Genomic DNA, 27,127 nt, shown 5'->3' with positions numbered 1-27,127 from the left:
TAAAATAATAATACATAAATTAAATTAATAATTATTATTTTATTAAATAAAATAAAATTAATTTATAAATAATTAAGTAATAATTTTTAAAAAAATTAAATAATATTTATATATTAATTTAAAAACTTAAGAAAACTAAAAACTTAAAAAAAAAAACTAAACGGATGTGGGATATCCGTTGAAAAAAAATTTCTTCAACGAATGTCGACATCCGTTCAAGAGAAAAGGAGGAGGTGTAAGATATTTTAAAATATAAAAGATAGTTTTGAAATTTAAAAAAAATGTGATAGTACAGAAAGCAATGTATGATGGTGTTGGGAGTAACCCTCTTTAATTTATTTTTTTAATATAAAGTGCAATTAGTAATTGTGGGGTACAGAAAACAGAGACCCATTACTCTTTAAGATACTCTTGTGTGGCCCCACTCGTTAAAAAATATGAATTTGATATTTATCGATAAATATATAATTAAGATAGAAATGTACACTGTACACTGTATATGTTTGAAATGTACACTGTATATGTTTTATATTTAATAATTTCAAATTGTTTAAGAATCAAATCGTTGAGAAATTCAGATTTAAAATAATTTAAATTTTTTTTTTCATTTTTACAAGTGTATTTTAAAAATAAAACGGTGACAAAAATTTGAAATAATATCGTTAAAGCTTTTAATTTGTTTAGTTTCTAATCAAAGTTTTACCTGAGGTAAATTTTTTAAATATTTTCTTTATCTCTATCCTTAAATAATCTCACATGAAGTGATAATTATAATCACGTTTGATTGTTAAATAATTAATTTATGACATCACATGATATATTTCTTTTGAACTTTGTTTTTATTACTCATCATATCTTCAAATGTATTAACATTAGATATTAGAAACCTAGATCAGTGGGTACAACATCTATCTAAACATGATATGTAATTCTTTTTTATTAACTATGTTTCTTAATCTCTTGTATATTGGTATGGTGTGATTAAGTCAAACTTCTGAATGACGTAACAAATAATCATTGATGGCATCACATCAATTGATAAAAAATTAAAACATATTTAAATTATATCTAGCAATTTAAAATTAATTTTCTCCAACTTTACAGCAAACATCATTCGCCTTCTTGATTAATTATTGTTTCCTGCAAAAGATTTCTGATTAAAACATCAGACTTCCTACATTCTTAAAAAAATTAAATATTCATAAACCGTTAGTGGTCAATTTTTTATATTCCCGTAAATATTTCAAAGTAACAAAATAAATTGAAACGGGATCTGATGGAATGTGAAATAGAAAGAGACGTGACTAAATATATTAAAAATTTAATAATAATAATAATTATTATTATTATATAAAATATATGTTGCGTAATGCGGTTTTCTATTGGCCCAAACCGAATCACACACAGCTGTGACGATGAACATGTCAGCCATAATGATCCGACGGCTGTATTTCGGTGAGATCAGATCAGATCAAAACAAAAACCACATCGAAGTCGGTTCCACAAAACACCAAAATAACTATACACCAAGACTGCGACGTGTTTGAACGGTAGAGCGAGTTCAAAACCTACAAATACTCTCACAGTTACCTCACGCGCCCAACGTGGAACCAAAACAAAACAGTAACAGGACTTGGGAGTCTCACCGTGTCTTCTCTTCTCTGTCACTTTGCCTACCCACTAAGAAAAATCGATCCTTTCTTCTCTTTCCTACGCTTCTCTTCATTCAATGTGTTGTGAGTGAAACAGTAAAAGGTTGTTGAACATTAAAACAACCTATACATCATTTTTATGTGTGGGTATTTCTTATTATTAGTTTTACTTGACAAATGCAATTACTGCAATGCATGTACCACCGTCTGCGTGGTTCTTACTCAACTTCTTCTCTTTCATGTCTTCTTTCTCCATCTCAACATTCCCAATTCAATTTTGCTGTCTGGGGAAAGGGGTAAATAACCGAATACCAATAACAGTTCATTAAGAAAAGAAAAGGGACATTACACAGATGTGAAATGCGTTGTACCCTTTTGATATGTTTGATGGAATTGAGTTTCTGTTCGTTTTTTATGTCATGGGGTTTTCTCAATAACTAATCTAACGAACTATTTTATTTTTTTTCTGTTTTAGCATTTGTGTTCTGTTTTTTCCTTTTTAAGCTTATCTTTTGTTTTTGTTATCTGTCAGGACAACGTTGGACAGGTCGGTGAGTCCGGGAGATAAACCGCTTCTTGTTTTCGTTTTGTTGTAGATTTGGTCGTTATATTTGAATTCGACCGTGTAGCATTGCATCAGGCAATAAGTTGTTGAGTTACCAGGCATAAACGTATTGTTTGTGCTGCAAGGGTAATTTTTGTAGTTTGGGGATACAATACAATTTGTAGGTTCGGTTAGTGATTCTTCAAGATGTCTAAATTCGAAGGTGTTATTGTCTCCGATCAATGGCTTCATAGCCAATTCACGCAGGTTGAGCTTCGCAGCCTGAAATCAAAAGTAGGTTCATTTCATTGCTTCCCTGTAATGGGCCTTCTGGTCCAATTTCATCATTCTTTTAAATTTGACGTCTTTCATGCTTGTGTTTTTTCCCCTTATATGAACCTTCTTCTTCCTGGTGTTGTAGTTTGAGACTTTAAAGAATCAGAATGGTAAAGTTACGTTTGGAGATTTGCCACCTTTGATGGTGAAGGTAAACGCATTCAGAGGCATGTACAGTGAGGATGAGATTAGGGGGATCTTGGGGGAATCAGGCACTGATTTTACCAATGACATTGATTTTGAAATGTTCTTAAAGGTTAGTGGTTTGGTACCTTCGATTCTTTCTTTTTTAACATTACTTGATTCTGAACTTTTTTCCAAGTAGTGAACTTGAAATAGTGGGATGATGTCTGAATTAGTTGTATTAATGAAACAGTTTGTGTGCCATTTAACAACGTTAAATATAATGTACGTAACCTTCCAATTGATTACATTTTCCATGCAGTCATATTTGAATTTGCAAAGCCAAGCTACTGCAAAACAGGGTGGTAGGAGGCACTCCTCGTCATTCCTCAAGGATACTGTGACCACCCTTCTTCACACAATCAGTGAATCAGAAAAGGCCTGTTACGTTGCCCACATAAACAGCTATCTTGGTGATGATCCATTTTTGAAGCAATATCTTCCATTGAACCCAGCTTCAAATGATATATTTGATCTTGCAAAAGATGGCGTTCTTCTGTGGTATATAAGCAGGGTCTGCTGATTGTTGCATTTTACTTATGTGTGTCTGAATCTTTAATATGTATTGACTTTGTTACATGTTGTGTTTAATGCAGTAAACTCATCAATGTTGCTGTTCCTGGGACTATAGATGAGCGAGCCATCAATTGCAAACGCAGTCCTAGTCTTTGGGAGGTCAACGAGAACCATACCCTATGCCTCAACTCCGCTAAGGCTATTGGCTGCACAGTGGTTAACATTGGTGCACAGGATTTGGTTGAAGGAAGAGTAAGTTTTAGCAGTCTGCACCCCGTAAATTCTCTATAGACATTTACCTAGGTTCCTAACACTTAGTCTTTCTCACATTTCTGTTGGTTGTTTATGTTGCAGCCTCATCTTGTTCTAGGGTTGATTTCCCAAATTATAAAGGTAAAAATACTTGAACTGCATATATCATTAATTTAATTTTAGCTTAGTTATTTGAATTTGTTTGTATGTGGAAATCAGTTTTCCTACTGCCCTTGCTGATATTTTGACTTGTGGAATGATTAATTAGTCATTGTTCTCACTTTTGCTCCCACTATCTTGGATTTCAGATTCAGCTGCTGGCTGATCTCAACCTTAAGAAGACACCTCAACTTGTGGAATTGGCTGATGACGGTGAGGTAATGAGATATGCATTTTTTTCTTCTTCTTTAATATATATTTTCATTGCAATCAAATCAAATTGTAATGTTTCATTCATTGCAAATTTCGTTGTTGTCTCAGGATATCGAAGAGCTTCTTAATTTGTCTCCCGAAAAGGTTCTACTAAAATGGATGAATTTTCATCTCCAGAGAGCAGGATACGAGAAAACTGTCAGAAATTTTTCTTCTGATGTTAAGGTAATTGAGCATGTCTTTAATAGCATTTTATGCTTAGGTTGACTAATTTATTATTTGTTAATTTTCTTTGTAATTATTTTTGTATTCTTTAAGAATGAGTACAACTAAATAAATGCAATTGGAGGATTACTTTAGTACTTTGAGTAATGCTACATATAAATTTGTACAATGGTATTTAGGATTTTAAATCTTGGAAATAGTATTCTTTGACATCTAGATGCCTTAGTATTTTGCTTAATACATTTTAAAGAGGATTTTCACCACTAGCAATCCAATTCCAATTTTTCTTGTGTTTGTTCTTGCTGAGTTCCGATTTCTTCAACTCCCAGATTCTAAGCCAATAGTGCTATAACTCATGAGAGTTTATTCCTCTATAATCTGAAATCGAATCAAGCTATTATCAATCCACTGTTCTAATTTGTTCACACCCTTTTATTTACAGGATGGAGAGGCTTATGCTTATCTGCTTAATGTCCTCGCTCCTGAACATTGCAATCCAGCCACCTTAGATATCAAGGATGCCAATGAAAGGGCAAATATGGTCATTGATCATGCAGAGAAAATGGGCTGCAAAAGATACTTGGCCCCGAGGGATGTTGCTGAGGGTACTTCGAATTTGAATCTTGCATTTGTTGCACAACTGTTTCATCACAGGTATGAAATGAATTGCATAGTTAATTCTATGCAGACTATTTGATAATTTAAATAAATACCCATATGCATGTATGCACTTTTCTTTAGTGGAGGATTCCTTTTCCTTGGTTTGTTTAGTGTATCATAATCAGAAAATACTTTAATTTTGCAGCATTACATATGTGAATTTCTGGATTTGTTTTTTCCATTTAAGTGATGTGGTTATTTAATTATGGCCCTACATATTGCAGGAGTGGTCTGTCCACAGACACTAAAAAGATTTCCTATGCTGAGATGATAACTGAAGATGTGCAAACATCTAGAGAAGAGAGATGCTTCCGACTGTGGATCAATAGTCTTGGAATTTCTACACATGTAAATAATCTATTTGAGGATGTCAGAAATGGGTATGTGTTCCATTTCTTAAACTGTATTTATTATTTTGTCAAAATAGAAAGCCTTGTATATGTTTAAAACTGTAAATTTTTTGGGTCTTAAAACATAATGACCAAAAGATCTACCTGGCAGATATTTATTCACTTGTATGCAAGAGCTCTTCAATTGCTCTCTTTTTTAATAAACTTATATAATTCTCCTGCTATCCCATGTTGGGAAAAAGAAAGTGAATTTGATATCCAACTTTATAAAATTCACTGTGTTTGATTTCTTTTACTTTCTGCATGTAGATGGGTACTTTTAGAGGTGTTAGACAAGATTTTTCCAGGATCAATTAACTGGAAACAGGCGACAAAACCTCCAATTAGAATGCCCTTCAGAAAAGTAGAGAACTGCAATCAGGTCATAGAAGTTGGTACACAACTGAGATTCTCACTAGTCAATGTATCTGGAAACGACATTGTGCAAGGAAATAAGAAGCTTATTCTTGGTAATATCTTCATCTCATTATAGCTTCCACACAAATATTATGATCATATCTGTGTAGCTTTCAATTTGGTCTAAACTATTATGTTTCATTTTTCAGCTTTATTGTGGCAGCTGATGAGGTTTACTATGCTTCAACTGTTGAGAAATTTGAGATCTCATTCCCAAGGAAAGGAGATCAGGGATGCAGATATCCTGAAATGGGCAAACAGAAAAGTGAAGAGCACTGGCAGAACTTCTCAAATAGAGAGCTTCAAGGTTTTCTCCAAAACAAATTCTGTTTATTTGTTGTTAATAACAATGTTCTGCAACAAAACTATAGATGATGATTTACTAGTAGTGACACATTTTTTTATCCAACTTATCTAAAGGACAAGAGCTTGTCAAGTGGACTCTTTTTCCTTGAGCTTCTGAGTGCTGTTGAGCCCAGACTTGTCAATTGGAACCTTGTCACCAAGGGTGGAAGTGGTATGATTCCTTCCAAATGTTACCATTTTGTATAGATAGATATATAGATATATATAGGGATGTGTATATAAACAGGTCCTTTGTATATACAGTGTAATAAATTTGTTATTTTCTGATCCCTTCCAAATTTGCTTAATTTGTTGTTGTAGATGATGAAAAGAGGTTGAATGCCACCTACACAATCAGTGTTGCACGAAAGCTTGGTTGCTCCATTTTTTTGTTACCTGAGGATATTATGGAGGTATGGTTGCAACAAAACTTTGTCCACTCCATACTGTTGGAATCATTTTTTTCACAAACACACTAATTAGAGAAACAAGCACTTATCATATTACAAGAGAAACATGTAAGGTAAAATGAATTCAACTTTTCCCACAAGTTAAAATCAACTAAAACCCTTCAACTTTAATGAAAACTTCTTCCATCTAACATCTAAAAAAGCTGAACTGCATAATTTAATTTTAGCTGAACTTCGTAGCATTTTACCTTTTTATATTCTTCTGTTTCCAGAGAAGCAAGCTTATTCAACAAATAGATACATTCTGGATTGACTTTGTTTATGATGTGCTTCTCACTTTTTCTTGGTTGATCTCATGGCAGGTTAACCAGAAGATGATACTCACTCTTATAGCTAGCATAATGTATTGGAGCCTTCAACAACAGACTGAAGATCTAAATTCATTTCCTTCTCCTGCTAACACTGCAACTACCACCACACCTGAAGCATCTCCAGCACCTTCGGTTTGCGGTGAAGATGAAAATTCCTCCATCGGCGGCGAGTTCTCCAACTTGAGCGTGGATGATACCACCTCTGACAGCACAGCCTCTTCACAACCGGAGTCTGATGGCGTTGCTGCAGCAGATGAGCTGTTATGAGTCCTCTATCTGCATGAGATGATGTCTGCTACATGTTTTTGCAAAGCTTAAGGAAGCATTTTCACCATGCCTCAACCTTCAAACAGAGGTTACGGATGTAAACAAATCTATAGAATAGTAGATGTGAATAACTTGTACAAAAATTTCTTGTTCTTTGGAGAGGAATGCATGCTTATTCAGAGGGATCAGAATGAATAAAGCTTCAGAGGGAAAAGAGAGAAATGAATGTGATCAATTCACACTACTCTATTTTGTATTTTGTCATTCGTTACGTTCATGTCACAACCAACAGCAACAAATATAATAAGTTTTCATTCATTAGAAATGTTTCAATATAATGTTTCTATATATAATAAGATTATATATAATGTTTCTATATTTATATATTTTTTATTTATATTATTGTTATTCTTTTTAGAAAATTGATTGGAAATGTTAACATTTGTTGTTGTCCCCTTGTTTATTGGTGCCAAGTAGTGGTAGTGGACGTGGTGTAATATGTGTGGCGTAACATTCTCAATTCTCATATTATTTGAATACATTATATGTATAGAAAATATTTAATTTTTTGAGTTTAGCATTTGAATAAAAATTAGTGTGGATATATCTATCTCGTTCTTCTGCTCGTCTCAATATTAATGTTCTTCTTATAACATTTTTAATTTATTTTAGTTTATAAGATACCTTTCAAATTTTATATTAACTTTTCTTGATACTTAGTTTTGTAAATTATCTTTAAAACACATTTAATATTTTTACTCTTCTTTCTTTATAAAAGTGGTCAACGTATATTGTATGAAAAATAGAAACATATCAAACAAGTAATTTTTACGTCACTTTAATTATATCATAATAAGTTATAACCAACTTTACAAATTTGAATAAAAGTAATGTATATATATATATATATATACACACACACGAATACCAGCAAGAAATTAAAAAAAGAAAATCATAGTGTAATATTTTTAATAGAATATAACTTTCTTTTGTATGAACTTCGCGATTTTTGTACCTTTTCAAGATAAATCAATACTATTTTTCAAATTACTATTGCCTAAAACTAAACATGAATTATATCTCAAAAACTATTCAAAATAAAAATTTAACCAAAGATACAAAAGTTCAACATGTATGTATACAAAATAATAAATAGAATCTTTCGTTAAATGTACAATCGTATCTATTAATCAGTATTCACTATGTTTTTTTTTTGTCATGATTTAATCTTAAATTTATTCATCAAATTTTTTGCATACTCATTTCAACAATTTTATAAGAAAGACTACAAAGACGATTAGATTATATATAGATATAAAATGTTTTTTCTAAACTTGCTTAAATAACTAATAATTTGACTCTTACGCAATTTACAGTAATTTCCATTCCAATATGAATATTTTGTAGTCTCATTTATAAAAATATTGATAAATAATATGTTTATCTTTCAATATTGAAAAAAGATATCCTAAAGAATTCGGTGTCTATACACGGTTTTAGCTAAAGATAATATATTAAATATAAGTATCTGAAAGTCCTTATCATGCTTTAAAACATAAATATCTCTCATAAATTAAAAATAAATATAAATTTGTATTCCTTAAAAAAGAACTATTACATATTTATTTCGAATTAATATATGAAAACAAATCAATGCAACTCTTATTATTTTCATTTTACACTAATTAATAGATAAAACTTATCATATTATATCTAAAAGAAAAAAAATATCTTAATCTCTTTTGTTTAAAGGTTAAAAACATTAATGAAAAATATTAAAACTTATCTTGTGTTTATCTTATTTGTTTTCTTTCACAGTAATCGTATTATAAATATAAAGATATTACTTCTTTTGTATTATCGTAATATTTATAAAGATATTATTTCTTATCTTATCCTAATTTTATCTTATTTGTTTTCTATTATCGTGCAAAATTATCATAGTCCTCTCTCTATAAAATGGTTCTTTGCGACAGGTGGCGTTCTCTAACTGAGAAGAAGAATACACGCGGCAACTTCTGCGAAAATCGAAGCAGCGCCAAAAAGTTTTCTCAAAGGTTTTAATTTAACTCTCTAACCTAACCTCACTCACATTCTCACTCCTAGCTTCTGCTGTTCCTTCCCTCTCTCGTGCGTTTCAACTTTCTTTCGCTGCTTCAGCATGATCGTTTTCTTTATCGATTTTAGAACCTAGGGTTTTTCTTCTTCCTAATCTTTTTTTATTTATTTTTATTTGTTCTACTGTTGCATTTTGCAATTTGTTACACTCATCTACCCGCGGCCACGGTGATTGATGAATGGGGAGAGAAGGGTGTTATGTTTAAACCCTGAATGGTTATGATTGTTTGGTATATGTTATCATTAGCAATTACACACTCCTTTGATTTGTGTTTTTTTTTTTGTTTCTTTGGGTAGTGTGAGTGGAAAGCAAGGCTCTGGGATGAAGAGGGATAGGTCATCGTATTCCGATGGTGAAGAGGAGTACGAGTCTGAGATTCAGTCAATATCTGTGTCAAATTACCATCTTGTAGACGATGAGGACAATCCTGTGTCTTTTGCTGTGTTGCCAATTCAATGGAATGATTCTGAGAACTCTGGTGACTGCAAAGAGAAGGTGTTTCTATACGGGGATGCCGATAGTGGGCTGTTGAAGACATTCGTGCAAGTGACGGCGTGGCGATTTGATATTTCCAATGTCAGACCCGAGGTATTCTTGCTGGCAAAGGATGGAAGGTGGATCAACCTTCAGAAGCCTAGAAAGAGTTTTCAAGAAGAAGTAAGGACTGTTTTGGTCACCCTTCACTTCCTCCATAGTGTGAAGAGACGGCATCAAATGTCTGTCGGATCTTTCTGGCAAGACTTCAGCAAGGATAAGGAGTTAATGTATTTTTTCCTCTTCTTAACTTTCTTATTCTGATAATAATGTACATGAAAGTGCATTTCTTGATTGCTTTTTTTCTGAACATGTATATCTAGTTCTTACGGTGTTAAGCCCTCAAAACATGATTTATCGGACCACATGCTTTTGATTGGCGAAGCTTCCAAAAGGGATGCTGTCTTAGCAAAGTCCAAGGTTTGTATTTCCCTTTCTATGTAGTCTTACTGTCAATTCTAGAAATTTTACGTCGTGGGTGCAATATTATTGTATATGTAAAGATTTAATCACTCATTTAGTCCCTGTACTTGTCTGAAATCTGAATGAGCTCGTGTTTTGGTCCCTGCTTAAGGTGATCATGTTAAGACCGCTAAAGAGTAAGTAAACTTCACAATATAAAAATTTCTTGCTTATATACACCAATAACACATAGGACCAATGACACCAAGGCCACAACATATTAAATTTCTGTTTTCATTACGAATGAATTAGAAGAAACAAAGTTTGGACATATAAAGACTAACTGGTAACCACACACACTTACACACACACATATATATAAATTTTTGGGGGGTAAGACTCAAGATTATGGATTGATTTTTGTATTGCATTTCATATTAAGGGGATAAATACTAATTATATTAACAAATTGTAAAAAACTCGTGGCTTCCCTCAAATGTGCCCAAGTAGGTCTGTACTTTAGTAGAAATTGCCATGTTAAACACAAATTAAAGAAATAGCTTTTCACTCTCCTTCCTCAACACATATGGAAATGTGTTAAATATGTTTTTGGTCCCTTAACTTTAAGTGAAAATTAAAATTAGTTAAGAGACTAATTCTAATTTTCACTTAAAGTTAAAGGATCAAAAACATATTTAACCTTATGGAAATTAATGATCACAAGTATTGTTTGAGTTTGACAATCTAGCCTAGTTATCAATCTTGGTTTCTAGGTATAGATCTCATGATTCTATTTTATTCTATACTTTAATTTGTTTAAGTAAATGATTTAGTTCCATAGATAAACGATAATACATTTTTAAGTAAGCTTTAAATGGAGTGTATCCGTCAAGGAATTACATATTGAGGAAGTTAATTGATGTAATTCACATATGGCACTTTGTTTGTGAACCACTTTGACTTCCGCTGTTGATGGGATGAAGAATATATAACAATAACTTGTACCGATTGACTCACTTTTAATTTCATTTTAAGGGGTCTACATAACCCTTCTTTGTTCTTTATATTGGATGATGTATCTATGGGATTTCATGTTTAGGAATAGTTCGTGAAACTGGATTGTAATAACAGTGAACTAGATAAGGTGTTTTGGTCTCATATATTGTTCCATCAATAAGAGTTTGCATGCGGCAATGGAATTTTGATTAATTGAGCTCTCTAATTTTCCCTGTTTTCATTAGATAAGACTTGTTTACTGTTCCCAACATGCTTGCTTCATTTTAATGCATCTGCATGATGACTTATACAGCTTTTGCTCGTGGTTTTGGGGAAACTGAAGAGTCAAAAGCTTCTTAACGAGGTCTGTTTTTACAATCATCAAAGATGATTTCTCTGAGGCATTCAATTCCAGCCTTGTGTATTTTTAATGATTTTTTCTACTTTATTTCAGGAAGTTAATGATTTTGAACTGCCAGGACTTCCGGTTGGTGGAACTGACGGTGATATGACAGATAAATCTAATGAAGAGTCTGATGAAACGGATGCTTTGGATGTTTGTGCACTTTGTGACAATGGTGGTAATGTTATATGGTATGTTAATTTTTCAGATGGGTTAGTTTACTTTAATAATCTGTATCTGTCCTCTTGTGTATCTTCTGGCAGCATACCTTTTGTTACGAATTATTGGAATAGAGATTGTGCATAATAATACTCTATACTGATATGATGTGTAAAGTTTCTATTTACAAAAGTTATGAACTACTTGATCTGTAGAAAATCCAGCATAAGCCAAATCCTGCCAAGATGTAATGAGCCATAATCATAATAAAAAAGGATACAAACAAAATCAGTAACCATTTCTTAAGATTGCTTCCTCATAAGATAACTAATAGATTCTACTATATATTCTAAAGATACTGTTAGGAACCTGATGTTACTATGTATTCTGATAAATTTCTTACAGTAAATTACGTGAAATTTTCATTTGCCTCCGTATGTGGAATAGTTTTTGAGTTTTTCTTCATAATTTAAAATTATTTAATGTTATTGCAGTTGTGATGGCGTGTGCATGAGATCATTTCATGCTACCGAGGAAGCTGGTAGAGAAAATTGTTGTTTTTCTCTTGGTTTTACCCAGAAGGAAGTTGATGTATGATGGTTCTCTATTGTTTTCCTTTTATAATGTTCTTGTCCTTTTTCATTTCATATATTTGGGAAGAAATTTGTTTGACTGTAGCCATGGAAAAATTATGCAGGAGATCCAGAACTTTTATTGTAAGAATTGTGAATATCGGCAGCACCAATGCTTTGCATGCGGCAAACTGGGGTCTTCTGATAAACTTAACAGTGTAGAGGTATAACAATGGAAATAGCTTTTCTTGCTTACATCATTTATTATTTTCATGTGGTTGAATGATGTGCCTCCTTGTAATTCTTAGTCAAATTATCGGTTGTTTAATACTTTATATTGACTTGTAGCCACGGTAGTAGAACTGAAATCCAAATAAAAAATTAAGCATGCTCTTTGAATCTTTTACATTTTCCTACCTTTTCTCTTCAACAAATAAAGCAATTTATTTTTGTATTACCCAACCCCAAAAGTAATCTTATTAAGGGATGCTGACATGTCTCTCATTTCCTCACAATGTAGACAATTTATGAAAACTAACCTTGGACATGAGTAGTATTTTATTCATCCCTCTTCTCAATCCATGCATACCTGTGAGCTACTGAGTCAAACACTTCTCCTGCGTCAATGTCTGTTCTATGTTGTAATGATTATGATTTATTCACTGCAACACCAACAAATCTTGGTAAAAAATGGTTGTTCTGGATCTTCTTTGTAATGCATGGAACTAAGTTTTTGGGATTCACCTTTCAGGTTTTTAAATGTACTTCTGCAACCTGTGACCGTTTTTATCATCCACGTTGTGTTGCAAAATTACTTCCCAAGGTGGTTAAGGATGCTACAGAGGAATTTGAGAGAAACATTGCTGATGGGATTCCTTTTACTTGTCCCCTTCATTATTGTTGTGTCTGTAAGGGATTGGAAAATATTATGGATCCTGAGTTGCAGTTTGCTGTTTGTAGACGTTGTCCAAAGGCATATCATCGTAGATGTTTGCCAAGGTGAGTCCTATTTTATTATGTGTTTCTTGTTTTCATTTTATAATTTTAATTGATTCTCAAATTGTTTTTTTCAGAGAAATTAATTCTGAAAACAATGATATACCAAGGGCTTGGGAAGGTCTTCTACCAAAGAACCGCATTCTTATATATTGCTTGTAAGTGTTGTGGACTTTTTAGTTTTTCAGTTTAAACTAGTTAATCCTTGACTATGTTTGACTTTTGCATTGACCAGAAATCATGAGATTGATCCTGAACTTGGAACTCCTGTAAGAGATCATATAAAATTCCCCGAAATGAAAGCCACTGATCAAAAAATTGATACTACTATTGAGCAGAAAAAGCCTTCAGCTAAAAAGATAGTTAAGTTGAAGAAAAATATTCACTCAGATAACTCATCTGACAAAAACACTTCTACAGGATCTAAACTGAGTGCAAAACTGTTTTCTGGCAAAGTTGGTAGCAAGAAGTCATCTGATAAGAGAATTTCTAGTTCAAATATGTCGAGAAAGCCAAACTCAAAAGAAACATCAAGGTGTTTGACTGAAAATAAGATGCCAATTTTGAAGAAATTTGAAATTCCTGACACCGAGCGAACATATAACCAGATTACAATCGGTAAGGACGAGGGTTTGGAGCAAATTAAACGGGGCAATCAGATAAATAAAGTGAATACTAACTTCCCATCTGTCATGCCTAGTGGAGAGTTGAGGGTTGAATTGCCTCCACTGGATGCTGGTTCGGAAAAGAAGTAAGTCTGTCTTATTTCCTAAATATGATGATATTGAAACTTGAGAGCTGAAGCTGTCATTAAGATAATGTTAAATACTTGTTTACATAAAGATGTTTTCCTCCATTGTAGTTTGTTGGCTTTATTTAAAGAAGCTAGTTCATCCACTAAGTTGGAGAATGTCTTTGAAAAGCACACTCATAGTAACGCGTTGAGAAATGTTTTGGAGAAGACCATTACAACAGAGAAATTGGAAGATTCAGTTAATGTACACAACTTTATACGTTTGTTGCTATGGTTTCCCACTCAGGAATTTTTGGTAAGATTGTTAATTTTGTTGTTTATATGCAGTCTGTTCGAACAGCTTTAAGCATGCTCAGTGGGGGCAGCATCGAGGATGCCAAAGCTGTTTGTGACCCTGATGTTTTGAAACAGATATTTAAGTGGAAGGTGCTTAATGATTTACTTTTTAAATTCTTTTCTGATATTTATAATTATTTTTATTGCAGTAAAAAAGGGAAGGTTAGTTTATAGGTATATTGTAGTAATGATTGGCACATATTGTTGTAAAGTGAGTCTGTGTGTCTATAGCTGGTTGGAGTATCATCTACGTTTGAGGTTTTGATAGGTGAGCTTTTTATCCATGCCATGGACCAGGCATGGCAGAAGGTCGTAATATTGACATCTCATTACCCTAATAGTACTAATTAAGGTCTCTTTGAATTTGTTACCTGAGAAAGAAAGTTTCATATATTGCTCTTTTTGCATTGTCATTATGGTGGTTTTCATTAGTACTTGCTTAGAGATGTAGATAAATCAGCAAAATTGTCGGTCTGCTTTTGGTCATCGAGGGGTTGTGTTATTAAAACTTAATTAAAAGCTTAACACTAATTGATCTAATTATATTACTATTTCATTGATGACATGGTAAGATAGGCTATTGACCATTAGTTTTGACCTTTGATGTATTGTCATTGTTCCTGTTATATTGTATACAATTGATCATGGTCAGAAGTTTTTCCAATAATTTCAGGAGATTATTCATTTTAGTAATTTGTAACCACCTTAGGTAGACCTGATATAGTGAGGTAGTTGTGTGTTCAGTTTAATGGTTGGGGAAATGTGATAAATAATAAGGAATATGTGATGTTGTTACGTACCTGAGTACGAAACCTAACCAGATAACCTCTCACACACTCACACAACAAGCACAGAACAATGAACGAATGATAATGGACGAATGAATCTCTTTTATTGATGGTGATATCTGAATAGACAAAAGTAAACAAGGATAATTGGGAGCATAACCACTGTCAATTACTTGGGAGCATAACCTCCCTCACAGGAGCATAGCCGCTTGTCAACAAACTCAATAATCAAAAGCATAACCCTAACAATAGACTCTAGCTTTATTTATACTAATTATTTTCGTAGAATATAGCTCTATTTACTATAATTATCTTATACTGAGTATTTCCCTAAAATATAGCTCTATTTACTATAATTATCTTATACTGAATATTTTCCTAGAATATAGCTCTATTTACTATAATTATCTTATACTGAATATTTCCCTAAGATATAGCTTTATTTACTATAATTATTACTAAATATTTCCCGCCCATCTTCACTGCTACCAGTTAGGATAGTAACTCTTCAACCGATCGGCTCAGGTTCCTCGCTGCTTCCCATCGTTCGGCTCGAGCTTTCACCAGCTTCAGCCGTTTGACTCGACTCCTCACTGCCTTCCACCGTTCGGCCTGACCTCTCCTCGTCTTCCACCGTTCGGCCTGACTCCTCACCGTCTTCCTTCGTTCGGCTCGACCTCTCCCTCTCCCCGCCATCCACCGTTTGGTGCCCTTCTTCTTCTCTCATATACCGTCCAACCCCTAACATATTACATTCCATTACCTTATATCCTAACAGATGTGTTCTTATGAGGGGTGAGTTGTTGCTGTTAAGTTAGTACTTTATGCCAAAGCCTAACCAATCTTGGAGCTCACCGCTAGTTACCTTTATAATCTAGGAGGTGACCGTTAGTTACCACTAATTCCTTATAAAAGGAAGGGTTAAAAAACAAAGGAACATCTAACCATACTTTTTTATCATGTTCATTGTTTTCATAAAAGTGTTCATTGGATTTTAAGTCTAATTTAACCTCACAAAATCGACTTATATGGTGAGGTTTACATTCACTTATATATTATAAACTGGTCTTATCTCTAGTCGATGTGAGACTTCCAACACACCCCTTCACGTCGAGGTATAGACATCATCTTGAATGTAAGACTAAACATAAATGAGTGGTCTGATAGCGGTTCGATAACAGGCGAAACAATATACCCAGCAAACAACAAATATCGTTAGGATAGGCTATTTTAAGAAGTGGATTTTAAGCCTAACTTAACCCCACAAAACCGGCTTATAAGGTGAGGTTTGTACCCACTTATATATTATAAACTGATCGTATCTCTAGTCGATGTGGGACTTCCAACAGCTTTCATACCAATTAAATTTAGTTTGCATGCTCTACCTACGAATCCATATTAATAATTGATAGTTTGTATGCTATGATAGTTGTTGTAACTATCTAACTGAAGTCAGTTATATTGAACTGTTAGTTAGATATATAATCCAGTTTGCAAAGATCCTGCTAACTAACACAGGTATAGTTAGCAAAGCATGCAATAACAAGCTATTTTTTATGTATAAATACCAACATATGTACTTGAAGCAACTAATGCATTAACTCATTTTCAGTTCATACGATTTTTCTTTTTTTCTCGTTCTCGTTACTGTATTACTTTGTTAAATAGTCATCATACATCTTTCAAGAATTGCTGAAAGAACATTCTTTACATATGCAGATCGCAGAGAAACTTCATTGGTATGTTCAGAATGGGGATACGGTAGGTCCCCCCTGTACTTGTGCACTTCATTTCAAATATAGCATCTGCATTAGTATCATAAATTGTCAGTAGTTGACCTTTTTATTATCTGAAGCTGAGTGAAGATAAAGTATGAGTTTGCATTCTACCAATTTGTAGTTCCTCTTAGGAGATTTGTCAGCAAACTTTGTTTAATTTTTTTTAGTCATGATTTATTTAAGGAAACTAAATCTTGCCGTCTTTGACAATTCTCTCTCTGATTGTTGTTATTGGTCTCACTAGTTTTGGTTAGCAAAGGTCTTTGTTAAATTCCATTTTGATTTCCTTTTGATGAATTTTAGGCAATATACTTGAAACCTGTTTTTACATTTCTACTGTTTTACATTAAATTTATTCAGTATGCTTGACTTGTTTTTCTGTCATTTTCATAAAATAAAATAATCTGATTTTCCTCATAAAATGTTCTGTCTGGTGGATGACCATTCATGACATTATTATTCTATTTCTAATTGTTGAAGTTAAATACCTGATTGGCATGGTTAATGATGTTCAGATTGTGAACGTGAGAAGTGGTGCTGATGATTTTAGCATCATTTTGAAGAAAAGGCTTGAGGAGACTGGGAAGAGATGTTCATACAGAAACTATGATTTACTTCCAACAAAGGTAGATTCTGGTTTGAGTTGGATAGTTAAAGATGAAAGATACATGTTTATTGGGAGAATAATGTTCTGATTATAATAAAATATCATAATTTCACGTAATTTAGTAATTAAAGTTGTTAGACTTTAGTTAAACATTTTGCTCTTGACTATCTTGTCAGTTTAATGTTTGTTTTCTTTTTGTTGTTGTCGATATAGAATGATTTTAGTTTTGAAAGGAAGAAATGGATGGCTGTCCAACAAACCGAGTTACCCACAGGGTCACAGTTGGTAAGAAATTTTCAATTCCACGGTTAAGATGTGCATGGATGTCCTCGAAACGAATGCACACGTTAATTTTATTTTTTCTTCTGTACCAGATCATTCGTCTCAGCCCTCCCTTTGGTCATAATGCAGCATTGGCTAACAAGTTTATAGATAAGGCCCTTGAGTTTAAACCAAAGCTCCTAATTCTTACATTAGCACAAGAGATACAAAGGTAAGACCCTTTCTCAATGGTCTACCGTAGAACTGCCATTTACGTTATTCAAGTTTTTCCGCCTTTTCACCATTGTTTCTTGGTTGTCATTCAGGCTTGATAAGAAGCTATCACGTTATAATCTTATATGGGAGGATAGGAATTTTCTATCAGACACGGTTAGTCTCTCTTTTACCTGCATGCACTCACTCTCAAGATGTGGATCTGCATATAATTTGTAAAGCGCATATTTAACCGATCTCTAACTATCGAATCATGTTACACTACTTGATGATCATGCATGTCAAATTTAAGACCAAATAGAAATTTATTAGTATCTATAAAGTAATTCATAATTTAAAGCACCTTTCATTGAATCACTCTTATAATGAAATATTGAATATTTGTTTACATTTTAAAGGCATATCATAATTCAGAGTAATTCTATGAAGTTTTTATCAACTTTATATGGAAATTTACGGCTGAATCTATCTTCTGTAAAACTTTAAGTCCGGATTGAATTTATGATGTTCGCTGCTTGTAAGAGTGATTAAACGGTGTAATCAAACTGTATCAAGCCTTAAGCCCAAGACTAAGTGGATCTCCACTATGTTACATTGCAGCTTTATTGTCTATTGAAGTTATTCTTTCATTTGATCCATGTTAACCTAACGGCAGTATTTCCTTTTTTCCCTGTTCCTGGCCTTTTTACGCAGTCAAATGATCTCCCTGGATCAGCTGATGGAAATGACGGACAAATGGATCAAAGGAATGTAAGGCCACCTGTACTCTCTTTCTGGAGCCGCTCTGACTGGACTACAAAACACAAGGTCATAGCCCAACAGAATGCTCATGTGTGCAGCGAGCATAAAGTGTCAACGACAGAAAAATTTAAGTCTAACACGTTGGCTGCTGCTGTTCATGCTACCGGTGGAAATTATGCTGAAAACTCAAAGTTAAAGGATGACGAAGAATATCAAGCATCTGTAATTAGTGATGTTCAGAACAGAAGCTACAGAAGCGCATGTTATAATGTTGACGAACATAAAAAGGGCAAGCCTGAGAAGTCAGGAAAGAAGAGAAAACATATTGGCGAATCCAACCCAGCCAAAAGGCAGGCTGTAAATAAAATGGCTAATGGAGTACCTGACCACACTCAACAACCAAATCCAATCAAGAAGACAGGTTCTTCGGATTCTGAACTTCTTACATTCATTAAAAGTGGCAGTTCTGGACATAGTGGACGACCCCAACCTGGATATGGTGGTGGATTGAATGGTTTTGCTGCTGTTCCTAACTATGTATATGCGAGCCAACATTCGTGTGGTTGGCTCGAAGAGTAGTGATATTATTTTTCTCCTTTTCTTTTGCTCAATCATGTCCCATGCTGTACATACACTGATCAAGGGAACAAGTCTCCGAATAGATTAAGGTTAACTAACAATTTTCAACATTAGGAAACAGGGGTGGCGGGCATATTTTTTGTTGAAGTCATTGTTTAATTGTTGCATACTGTTTCAGTCTTTATTTCGAATAATCTTTTATTCTTTTGTAAAAAAGCCTGCATAAGTTATTTTCAGTTGTGCAGTACATAATATACCCGACTACTTTTTATCTGATGGAAGTTCTTCTATTGTTTAGAACCTTCTTTTGGTTGGTAGTAATAGATTCAAATAAATCACATAAGATGAAGAAGAATTGAAATTGTTTATTAAATTTACATTTGTTTGATATACTGTGTTTATGTTAATTAAGAAAACATAGTTTTTATATTATTTTTACCTATTTATTTGTATTTCGATTTAGTCTACTTTTTTATTATTATAATTATATTATTCTATTTTTATTATTATAAACGTATTATTCTATTTTTATTATTATAAATATATTATCATGTGTATTTTGTGTATTTTATATATAAGGGAAATTAATTTTATATCATATTTTATTATATTCTTAACATGGTATTTCGAATCTAAAGTTTTTTATAGGTAATATTTGAGTTTTGTTTGAATTCATTGAGAAGATTTTTTTTGGTTTTTATCTTATCAAAAATTGAAATTTTTGTGACGAATTTATTGATTTATCGTTAGATTGTAACTTTTTTATTCTTATTTTATTTTTGCATTTTCATAAAAAAAATTTATCTAATAGAGAAATCAAATTTATAAATAATTTTACTCTTTTCTAAATAGAATTATATCATTTATATTGAGGTTTTCTGTCATTTCGTTTAAGAGAAAATTTTATCTAAAAATATTAAGATTGAGTTTGTTAATCAAATGATGAATTAGTAGATATTGTTATTAAGTCTTAACGAGACCGAAAATTAATTAAGTTTGTAAAAAGTTTAGTCTATAAAATTTATATGTATAAATTTAAGAGAGAACATTATATATATTGTGGTTAGATGGTAGAGTTATTTTATATATTCACTTTTATTTAAACTTAATTCATATTCTCATTATTATAAATACATTACTTTATGCCTGTATTTTTTTTAAACTAATCATATTAGTATCTTCTTAACAATATTCTTTCCTTTATACAATTATTTTTTTTACTTTTATTTGTTGTATTTAACACTCCAATTTTAAGATATCACTTATTTTCAAAAACTTTTGAAAACTTAACTCTAATACCATTCTGAAGTATAGTTTACATAAAAACTTCAATTTATTATAACTAAATTAAGAAAACTTCATAAATTAAATGTAACTATAAAACGTTCATAGAATCTCATTACAAAACTATTAGTATTGAAATTAAAATCCCATAGTTCTCTCATGTATCTCACCGCTCAACTTCACTTTAGCTACATTTGTAACAACATCTACTCTCGTACAAGTACGACCATCACAGGTGGAAACCACAACCACAACAAGCAAGGGTAAGCTAACAGAAACAAGACATATAAATATACATAAGTATTAAACATATACTTAAAAAAACATTTCTGAATAGTACATATCTTCATACACCTACACACATCTTCACATGACATCACATGCGTCATAAATCATCAAATCATTAACAACCGCACTATCACAATTCAAAGTCACCAGCCAATAACCACACAATTATTTTGTCAAAGTAACCAATTCATACACAGACTCCCTTGGTCATTCACCAACTCATACCTCAATTTATTTGAAACCATTCACTATATACTGAATCATCACCGGGTTATTCACATATAACTATAAAGTCAAGTGTCACCTCCCATCACTCTTTTAAAGAGTTTCATCGGGCCGATACACTTTACTATACTATTACACCACATCATTTTCCACCACTCTCTAGAAGGCTTCACCGGTAAATACCCCACTTCCTATCACTCTTAGAGCTTCACTGGGTAAATATATCACTTCTCACCACTTTCTTGAAACTTAACCGGACAAGTATACACCCCCACCATTCTATCCTCAAAGAGCTTCACCGGACAAGTACCAATGCTACCCTCACCACTCATCCAGGAGTTTCATCGAATATCACAACACAATAAATCCAATTATACAAAAAATAAACAATATCATGCTCACATAATCAAACAACATACCCATATATGCTAGACATTATCAAAATAATAATAAAGAAATCATCAAAATAATCACAAGTCAAGCAAAACATATAAAATAATCAACATATACCAATACTAAACACACCCTCTTATTTTCTAAACAACAATCTAACCCTCTTATTTTCTAAACAACAATCTAACCCCTAAATAGTATATATCTATCCATGTCAACCAAATTAAAAAATCATCAAATATATTTACTACCTACGTCCCTTTATTATTTAAACACTCCGAAAGCCCATTCAACACCCAAATAGACCCACTTTAATTATCTAAATTATTAAACTAAGTTAAATGTACCTATGTAGGTCCCACGTAATCCACCCATTTTCCCTCCAATCACTTAACCTCTATCCTCTTCTACACTTAGGTAACTCTCTTTTCCATGCATCATATTCAATTAACTTTATATAAACCATACGTATACATAACATATCACTACACGCTGCATCAAATTCCTGCTTCGCCAAGATCACATTTTACGAAACATGTGTTTCATAAACCTCTTGCATGTGCTCTTCCTCCTCTTCACGTAACTCCCATAAGAAATAATAACATACTTCTTCAATAACCCCAAACTCTATAATGGTCTCATTCACGTAACATTGGACTCTGTAAAAGTATCATTTGCTTGAGTTTATAGCTTAATGTTTTTTAATAAAAGATTATTTTTAATTTCAAAATCCGTATTTTAAAGACTAAACATATTTAATTTTTTAATTGGTATTTTTAAATAAAAATATACTTTAGTTCTTCATTAGTTCACTTGACATAATATTTTTTTAAAACATTTCAGTTTCCTTGATGGTTACTTTTTGTTAAAAAAAAACTTTGACTAACTATCTTCAATGGTAATTTTTTCGAAATTTTAAACTCAGACATGATTCAATATTATTTATTCGTTCTACATGTAAATATATATGGTTTAATTCTTTGAAAAAGGATTTTAATTTTTTACTTAAGTATAACTTTACTTTTTAGATTTAGTTTTTTTCAAATTAAATTTGTTTAAATTTTAAATATTTGTTTTTTTTATCTCAGTTCTAGTAACATTTTACGGCGTATTTAGTGACATTTTTACGTTATCAAGAACATCTCCCTGTGTAAATTATGATTTTTTGGATAAAATATCGTTTAATCCTTTAAATTTATGTTTAGTGTTACTTAACCTTCCAAATCTAATAAATATTCTTTAATTACTCAAACTGAAAATAAATATATATATATATATATATTATTTTTTTTATTATCCAAATCTGACACTGATATTTTATACTCTATTAAATTTAAACATTATTTTTTTAATCATCTAACTTGAAAGTAACCCATTTTACTTCATAAAGTTGTTACTAAAGCAAAAGCAAACTCTAACATCTCAAAAATATAGTATCAAAATCATATAATAGGAATATCACAAATTAATAATATTACAGATCAGTCTTACAAAAGAGATTCAGTACAAATACGGTCGAACGGCCTTACAATATCGAAAAAGTTAAACCGCACAATAGCTACAACTATGTCGAACGGTTTACAAAAGAAATAGCCAAAAGATGACCGAACGGTCGTGTTCTGCTATACTATGGCAGCATTCTGCTGTTGAAGAGCCTCTATCACAGATTCTAACAACCTAGTGTTGTCAGATGGGTTACGCCCGGCAGAAACAGGAGGAGGGGGTCTAGGAGTCATCTCTTCTCTGAGAAACAAAGAAAAGAAACCATCAGATTAATTCCAAGAGTTAGAAACTACAAAACCGAACGTTGAGCACATAGCAAAAGCATAGTATACTCATAACCTATAGTGTTAATTAGGAACAAAACTGCTCTGATACCACTAATGTAACATCCCAAAAATACAGTATCAAAATCATATAATAGGAATATCACAAATTAATAATATTACAGATCAGTCTTACAAAAGAGATTCAGTACAAATACGACCGAACGACCTTACAATATCGAAAAAGCTAAATCGCACAATAGCTACAACTATGACGAACGATCTACAAAAGAAATAGCCAAAAGATTATTGAACGGTCATATAGAGAAAAATTAACAACTGACCGAACGGTTCTACTATTCAGCCTTAACTTCCACTTCGACCAGATTTTCCTCTAGAGCCTCTTCCAGCAGTTCTTCTCCTTCTGCTCACATTCATACGGATGATCATTGCAACAGAAAGACAACCAACGAACGTACAAAAGGGCAAGACAGAAAAATAGGGTAAGCTTATGTAATTCAATTCAAGCATCAACATAGATTTCACACAATTCAACCAAACATGATAAGTCATTCACTTTTACATGCAAAGTCTAATACTAGACACTGACTGTCCGGACTGTATGAATTATGTGTAGCTACGACGTTCGTGCACCCGAGTGATGTAGTAACTGTGATACCCTCAACAGTTGTCATCCGAGATTAGTCCTATTTGTCCAAATTAACCATAAGGACTAGGACCTCCTGCCATTCACACGCATGACTTACCATTCTCTACGTGAGAAACGAGTAATCACGGAATATCAGGATGAATCGTCAGCTTAGCATGCCCACATTCATACTTTACCAATTTTCAATATACATTCATGAGTTATTCCTCCCCAGAACGCTCGTTCATAACTCAAGTTATTTCATCCATATCACATTCTATCATATTTCATTATTGATAATCTCAATTGAACCATTCGTACAAAGGTCCCTTAGGACACCAAATATTGAACGTTAAACATCAGCCCCGAACAAGACCGAACGCTTGGAGTGAGATCAAAGGTCTCCAGTTCCAAATGGATCAAAACCAAGAGAGTGAACCAATGGTTTTAAGAAAGGAAGTGATTAACATAATATTTCTCGAGAACGACTAGAACCAAACGTTTATTTACTAGGTGAGCCAATTGAATGAACTGACTCACGAGTTAGACCGAACACCAACAAGCCTAGGCCGAGTACTAAAACTCTAGGCTAGAACCAATTTAGACAGACACTGTGGGACATCAAATAAGGGTACATAATTGAATCAGGTGAATAAACCGAACGTCAAATATATATACTTAGCTTTTGAATGAGTTAAACATCAAGGAATTAGAATGTCAGTCAAAGACCGAGCACCGTAAAGGCGAACCCTATTGAGTTTGGACGAACGTTCTTATTATATATACATATATATTTTACAGAAAGGAGAATAAGTGTCTGGTGTAAGACTGAGCACTTACTCAGCACGAGCGCTTGGTGTAAGACTGAGCGCTACTAAACTTATAAAAGAAAAGCTTGATAAATATAATAAGATACCACTTAATTAGTATTCAAGAATGAACGATCTATGAACTCAAATGTAGGTATACTCAGATTTTCCATCAACACCAAGGAATGACTATTCTTGGTTGCACACTTATAGAAGGGTATTACAAAACAAAGACGCTCGTCCTCAACTAGGATTCTTTCCAAATGAAAGAATCCAACTCCAACCGAGTCTACTAGAAAACCGAACGGTCAAAGACCATTCAGTGACGAACATAAATTCTCATGTGGAATTACATACTTATCAGTCTTTACATCAATTCATTTCTTCAACATCTATTTTCATACAGTCACACATCCATATAGTCAAACATATCAACAATCATACTTCATATTCATTCAGCAATTCAACAACCTTGCATTCATTCAAGAGGAACATAAAAACGAACATATAATCAAATTATATAAGTTTCCCTTATCTCTAGCGTGACCAAACGCTTCCCGATAGTGTATATGGTTCACCTCTACACGTCCTTCTACCCTCAACGCTTAACAATCCAAACTACACCAAGTGAAAACCCAACACTATCAGAACCACTCATTTGAGAAGAGTGATCAACACATGAAACCAAAACTTGGTTTGCATGTCCAGGAAAAATGCACGACTGAGTGAAGAGAAGGACTTACCAGCTCAGCTTCACAAACCGAACGGTTTATCTAGAAGCTCTTGACGCCGAAAGTGTTTTTGTCGTGTCTGAATAGTGATCGGAGAAGAGAAAGGGTGAGATTTTGTAGAGAAAAGGCGGAGAAAATGAAGTTTCAAAAACCAGATAAGAAGATGGTTGCATGCAGAGAATGACGTAAACTTTTGAAACTCAGTTTCTACTTCTACAGTCAAAACCGAACGTATAATTCCTTGCGGCCACCTGTTTTCTACTCTCTGAAAAACTAACTCTCTTCTAGATACTTAGCTTCCACCAAAAAGAGTTTTGGACGCGTTTTTAACTAGGTGTGACACAAACTGTAAAGATTAATTTAAAGTACTGAAAAAAAATACCTAACAGACTAAAGTTCAAGTCTTAATTTTATCATTTGCAGAGTGATGTAACTATTTCGCTTAACATAAATTGGTGCCCAGATGTAGCATTCCAATTCCCATAATCAGAAACAGAAACATAAAGATTGTGAGATTAGCATCGAAGAAAGAAGATGAACATGGGAAGATGCAAATGTATGGAAATGGAAGGAGAAATGAAGAACATAATCAAGGTATGCGTTTCAGTCCTAATCTCACTTTCTTACTGCTATTTCATTTCTTCAAAGCTACCCAAAGGAATGTTGAGATTTCTGTCACTCTCACCTGTGTTGTACCAATTCTCCATGCTACCTCTTCAATTCACCACTGTCCTTCCAACAGGTGTCACTGCCTTGTTCATCACTTGGCTCACCAACTCCAAACTTCTCCTCTTCGCTTTCGATTTGGGACCTCTCCCTTCAAACTCCAACTCCCTCCTTCGCTTCATCTCCTTTGCATCTCTCCCAATCAGACAAACCCTAAAAACCAAATCAAATTCAAAACTCACTTCTCATCCCATTTTTCTCCCAATCAAGGCCTTCCTTTTTCTACTCTTTCTCTTACCCATCAAACAAAAACTTCACCCTGCGCTTGTTCTTTCCAGCTATTGCGCCATTGTGTATCTTCTTGTCGATATTGTTATCGGACTCTGCAACATTCTCGTCGACGCCACGTTTGCCGTTGAGCTACAGTTACCGTCCGATGACCCTTATCTCTCAACCTCGTTGCGTGATTTCTGGGGGAGAAGGTGGAACCTCATTGTAACGCATACGCTGCGACACAGCGTACATAATCCCGTCAGATCGCTACTGACAAATACCGTATTGGGCCCCCGGTGGGCCTCGGTGTTCGGCGTCATGGTGTCTTTCTTGGTGTCTGGGTTGATGCACGAGCTTCTATTCTACTACATCACACGTGTCTCTCCCACGTGGGAGGTTACGTCCTTCTTTCTGCTCCACGGGGTTTGCGTGGTTGCGGAGTTTGGTGCAGTGAAGTTGTTGGGCCATAAATGTAGACTGCATTGGGCCGTTGCCGGGCCCATTACTGTGGGGTTTGTCATCACCACCGCCGCGTGGCTCTTCTTTCTACCGTTGATGCGTACTGGCACGGGCGAGAGATCCATCAAGGAGTTCCACGACGTTGTTGAGTGTGTTATGGGAATATTTGACTAGTCCCAGTGTAACATTATACTTTTTCTGTTATTCTCAATTTCATTTCTACTTATTAATTTTAAACTTGATTAATGTTTAATTGATGTAAAACAGTAAAAGATTTAGTTTAATAGCAATTTACGAATACGGATTAAAGAGTATTTAGTATAACATTAAATTATCTCATTTATTTTAAATACCACATGTTAGGATATTGAATATGTTTGTTTCTT

The 27,127-nt window shown here is 33.4% G+C and overlaps 2 protein-coding genes and 1 pseudogene across 8 annotated transcripts; all 3 read left to right on the top strand.

The window, feature by feature from the left end:
• Positions 1 to 1,607: 1,607 nt before the first annotated feature.
• Positions 1,608 to 7,341, top strand: LOC124839501 (fimbrin-1). 4 transcript variants are annotated; one of them, XM_047315331.2, is made up of 15 exons: positions 1,608 to 1,755; positions 2,185 to 2,490; positions 2,618 to 2,788; positions 2,978 to 3,216; positions 3,312 to 3,483; positions 3,586 to 3,624; positions 3,792 to 3,860; positions 3,964 to 4,080; positions 4,523 to 4,734; positions 4,965 to 5,120; positions 5,400 to 5,599; positions 5,696 to 5,853; positions 5,967 to 6,063; positions 6,213 to 6,304; positions 6,664 to 7,341. In XM_047315331.2, exons 2-15 carry the CDS (start codon positions 2,404 to 2,406, stop codon positions 6,937 to 6,939), a joined length of 2,085 nt encoding a protein of 694 aa, XP_047171287.1. In that variant the 5' UTR covers positions 1,608 to 1,755; positions 2,185 to 2,403; the 3' UTR covers positions 6,940 to 7,341. The 4 variants fall into 4 exon arrangements, with proteins under 4 accessions (XP_047171287.1, XP_087952092.1, XP_047171286.1 ...); XM_088095966.1 differs by having other exon boundaries at positions 1,655 to 1,795; XM_047315330.2 differs by lacking the exon at positions 1,608 to 1,755 and adding an exon at positions 1,803 to 1,948.
• A 1,566-nt stretch (positions 7,342 to 8,907) lies between these two features.
• On the top strand, positions 8,908 to 19,472 carry LOC124839500 (protein ENHANCED DOWNY MILDEW 2-like). 4 transcript variants are annotated; one of them, XM_047315329.2, is made up of 18 exons: positions 8,908 to 8,996; positions 9,355 to 9,822; positions 9,916 to 10,012; positions 11,304 to 11,354; positions 11,445 to 11,584; positions 12,047 to 12,143; positions 12,250 to 12,348; positions 12,876 to 13,123; positions 13,198 to 13,278; positions 13,356 to 13,871; positions 13,983 to 14,118; positions 14,202 to 14,300; positions 16,718 to 16,759; positions 17,292 to 17,402; positions 17,597 to 17,668; positions 17,758 to 17,876; positions 17,971 to 18,034; positions 18,572 to 19,472. In XM_047315329.2, exons 2-18 carry the CDS (start codon positions 9,380 to 9,382, stop codon positions 19,196 to 19,198), a joined length of 3,042 nt encoding a protein of 1,013 aa, XP_047171285.2. In that variant the 5' UTR covers positions 8,908 to 8,996; positions 9,355 to 9,379; the 3' UTR covers positions 19,199 to 19,472. The 4 variants fall into 4 exon arrangements, with proteins under 4 accessions (XP_047171285.2, XP_047171281.2, XP_047171282.2 ...); XM_047315325.2 differs by having other exon boundaries at positions 8,993 to 9,134; XM_047315326.2 differs by lacking the exon at positions 8,908 to 8,996 and adding an exon at positions 9,029 to 9,069.
• A 5,970-nt stretch (positions 19,473 to 25,442) lies between these two features.
• LOC124839493 (putative long-chain-alcohol O-fatty-acyltransferase 5 pseudogene) lies at positions 25,443 to 27,106 on the top strand (annotated as a pseudogene).
• Positions 27,107 to 27,127: the final 21 nt, after the last annotated feature.

Source organism: Vigna umbellata, chromosome 1 (genome assembly GCF_029865625.1).
Source record: "Vigna umbellata cultivar VRB3 chromosome 1, Vumbellata_1.0, whole genome shotgun sequence".
Lineage (NCBI taxonomy): Eukaryota > Viridiplantae > Streptophyta > Magnoliopsida > Fabales > Fabaceae > Vigna > Vigna umbellata.
This window is presented reverse-complemented; position numbering and strand designations above follow the sequence as displayed.

Excerpts from the sequence above, each read along its gene's own strand:
- LOC124839501 (XM_047315331.2), top strand. The coding sequence starts at position 2,404 with ATGTCTAAATTCGAAGGTGTTATTGTCTCCGATCAATGGCTTCATAGC. Across the intron at positions 3,484-3,585 it reads AGGATTTGGTTGAAGGAAGA|CCTCATCTTGTTCTAGGGTT; the intron begins GTAAGTTTTAGC and ends TTTATGTTGCAG. Across the intron at positions 4,735-4,964 it reads GCACAACTGTTTCATCACAG|GAGTGGTCTGTCCACAGACA; the intron begins GTATGAAATGAA and ends TACATATTGCAG.
- LOC124839500 (XM_088095940.1), top strand. Across the intron at positions 12,349-12,875 it reads ATAAACTTAACAGTGTAGAG|GTTTTTAAATGTACTTCTGC; the intron begins GTATAACAATGG and ends TTCACCTTTCAG. Across the intron at positions 13,872-13,982 it reads GATGCTGGTTCGGAAAAGAA|TTTGTTGGCTTTATTTAAAG; the intron begins GTAAGTCTGTCT and ends CCTCCATTGTAG.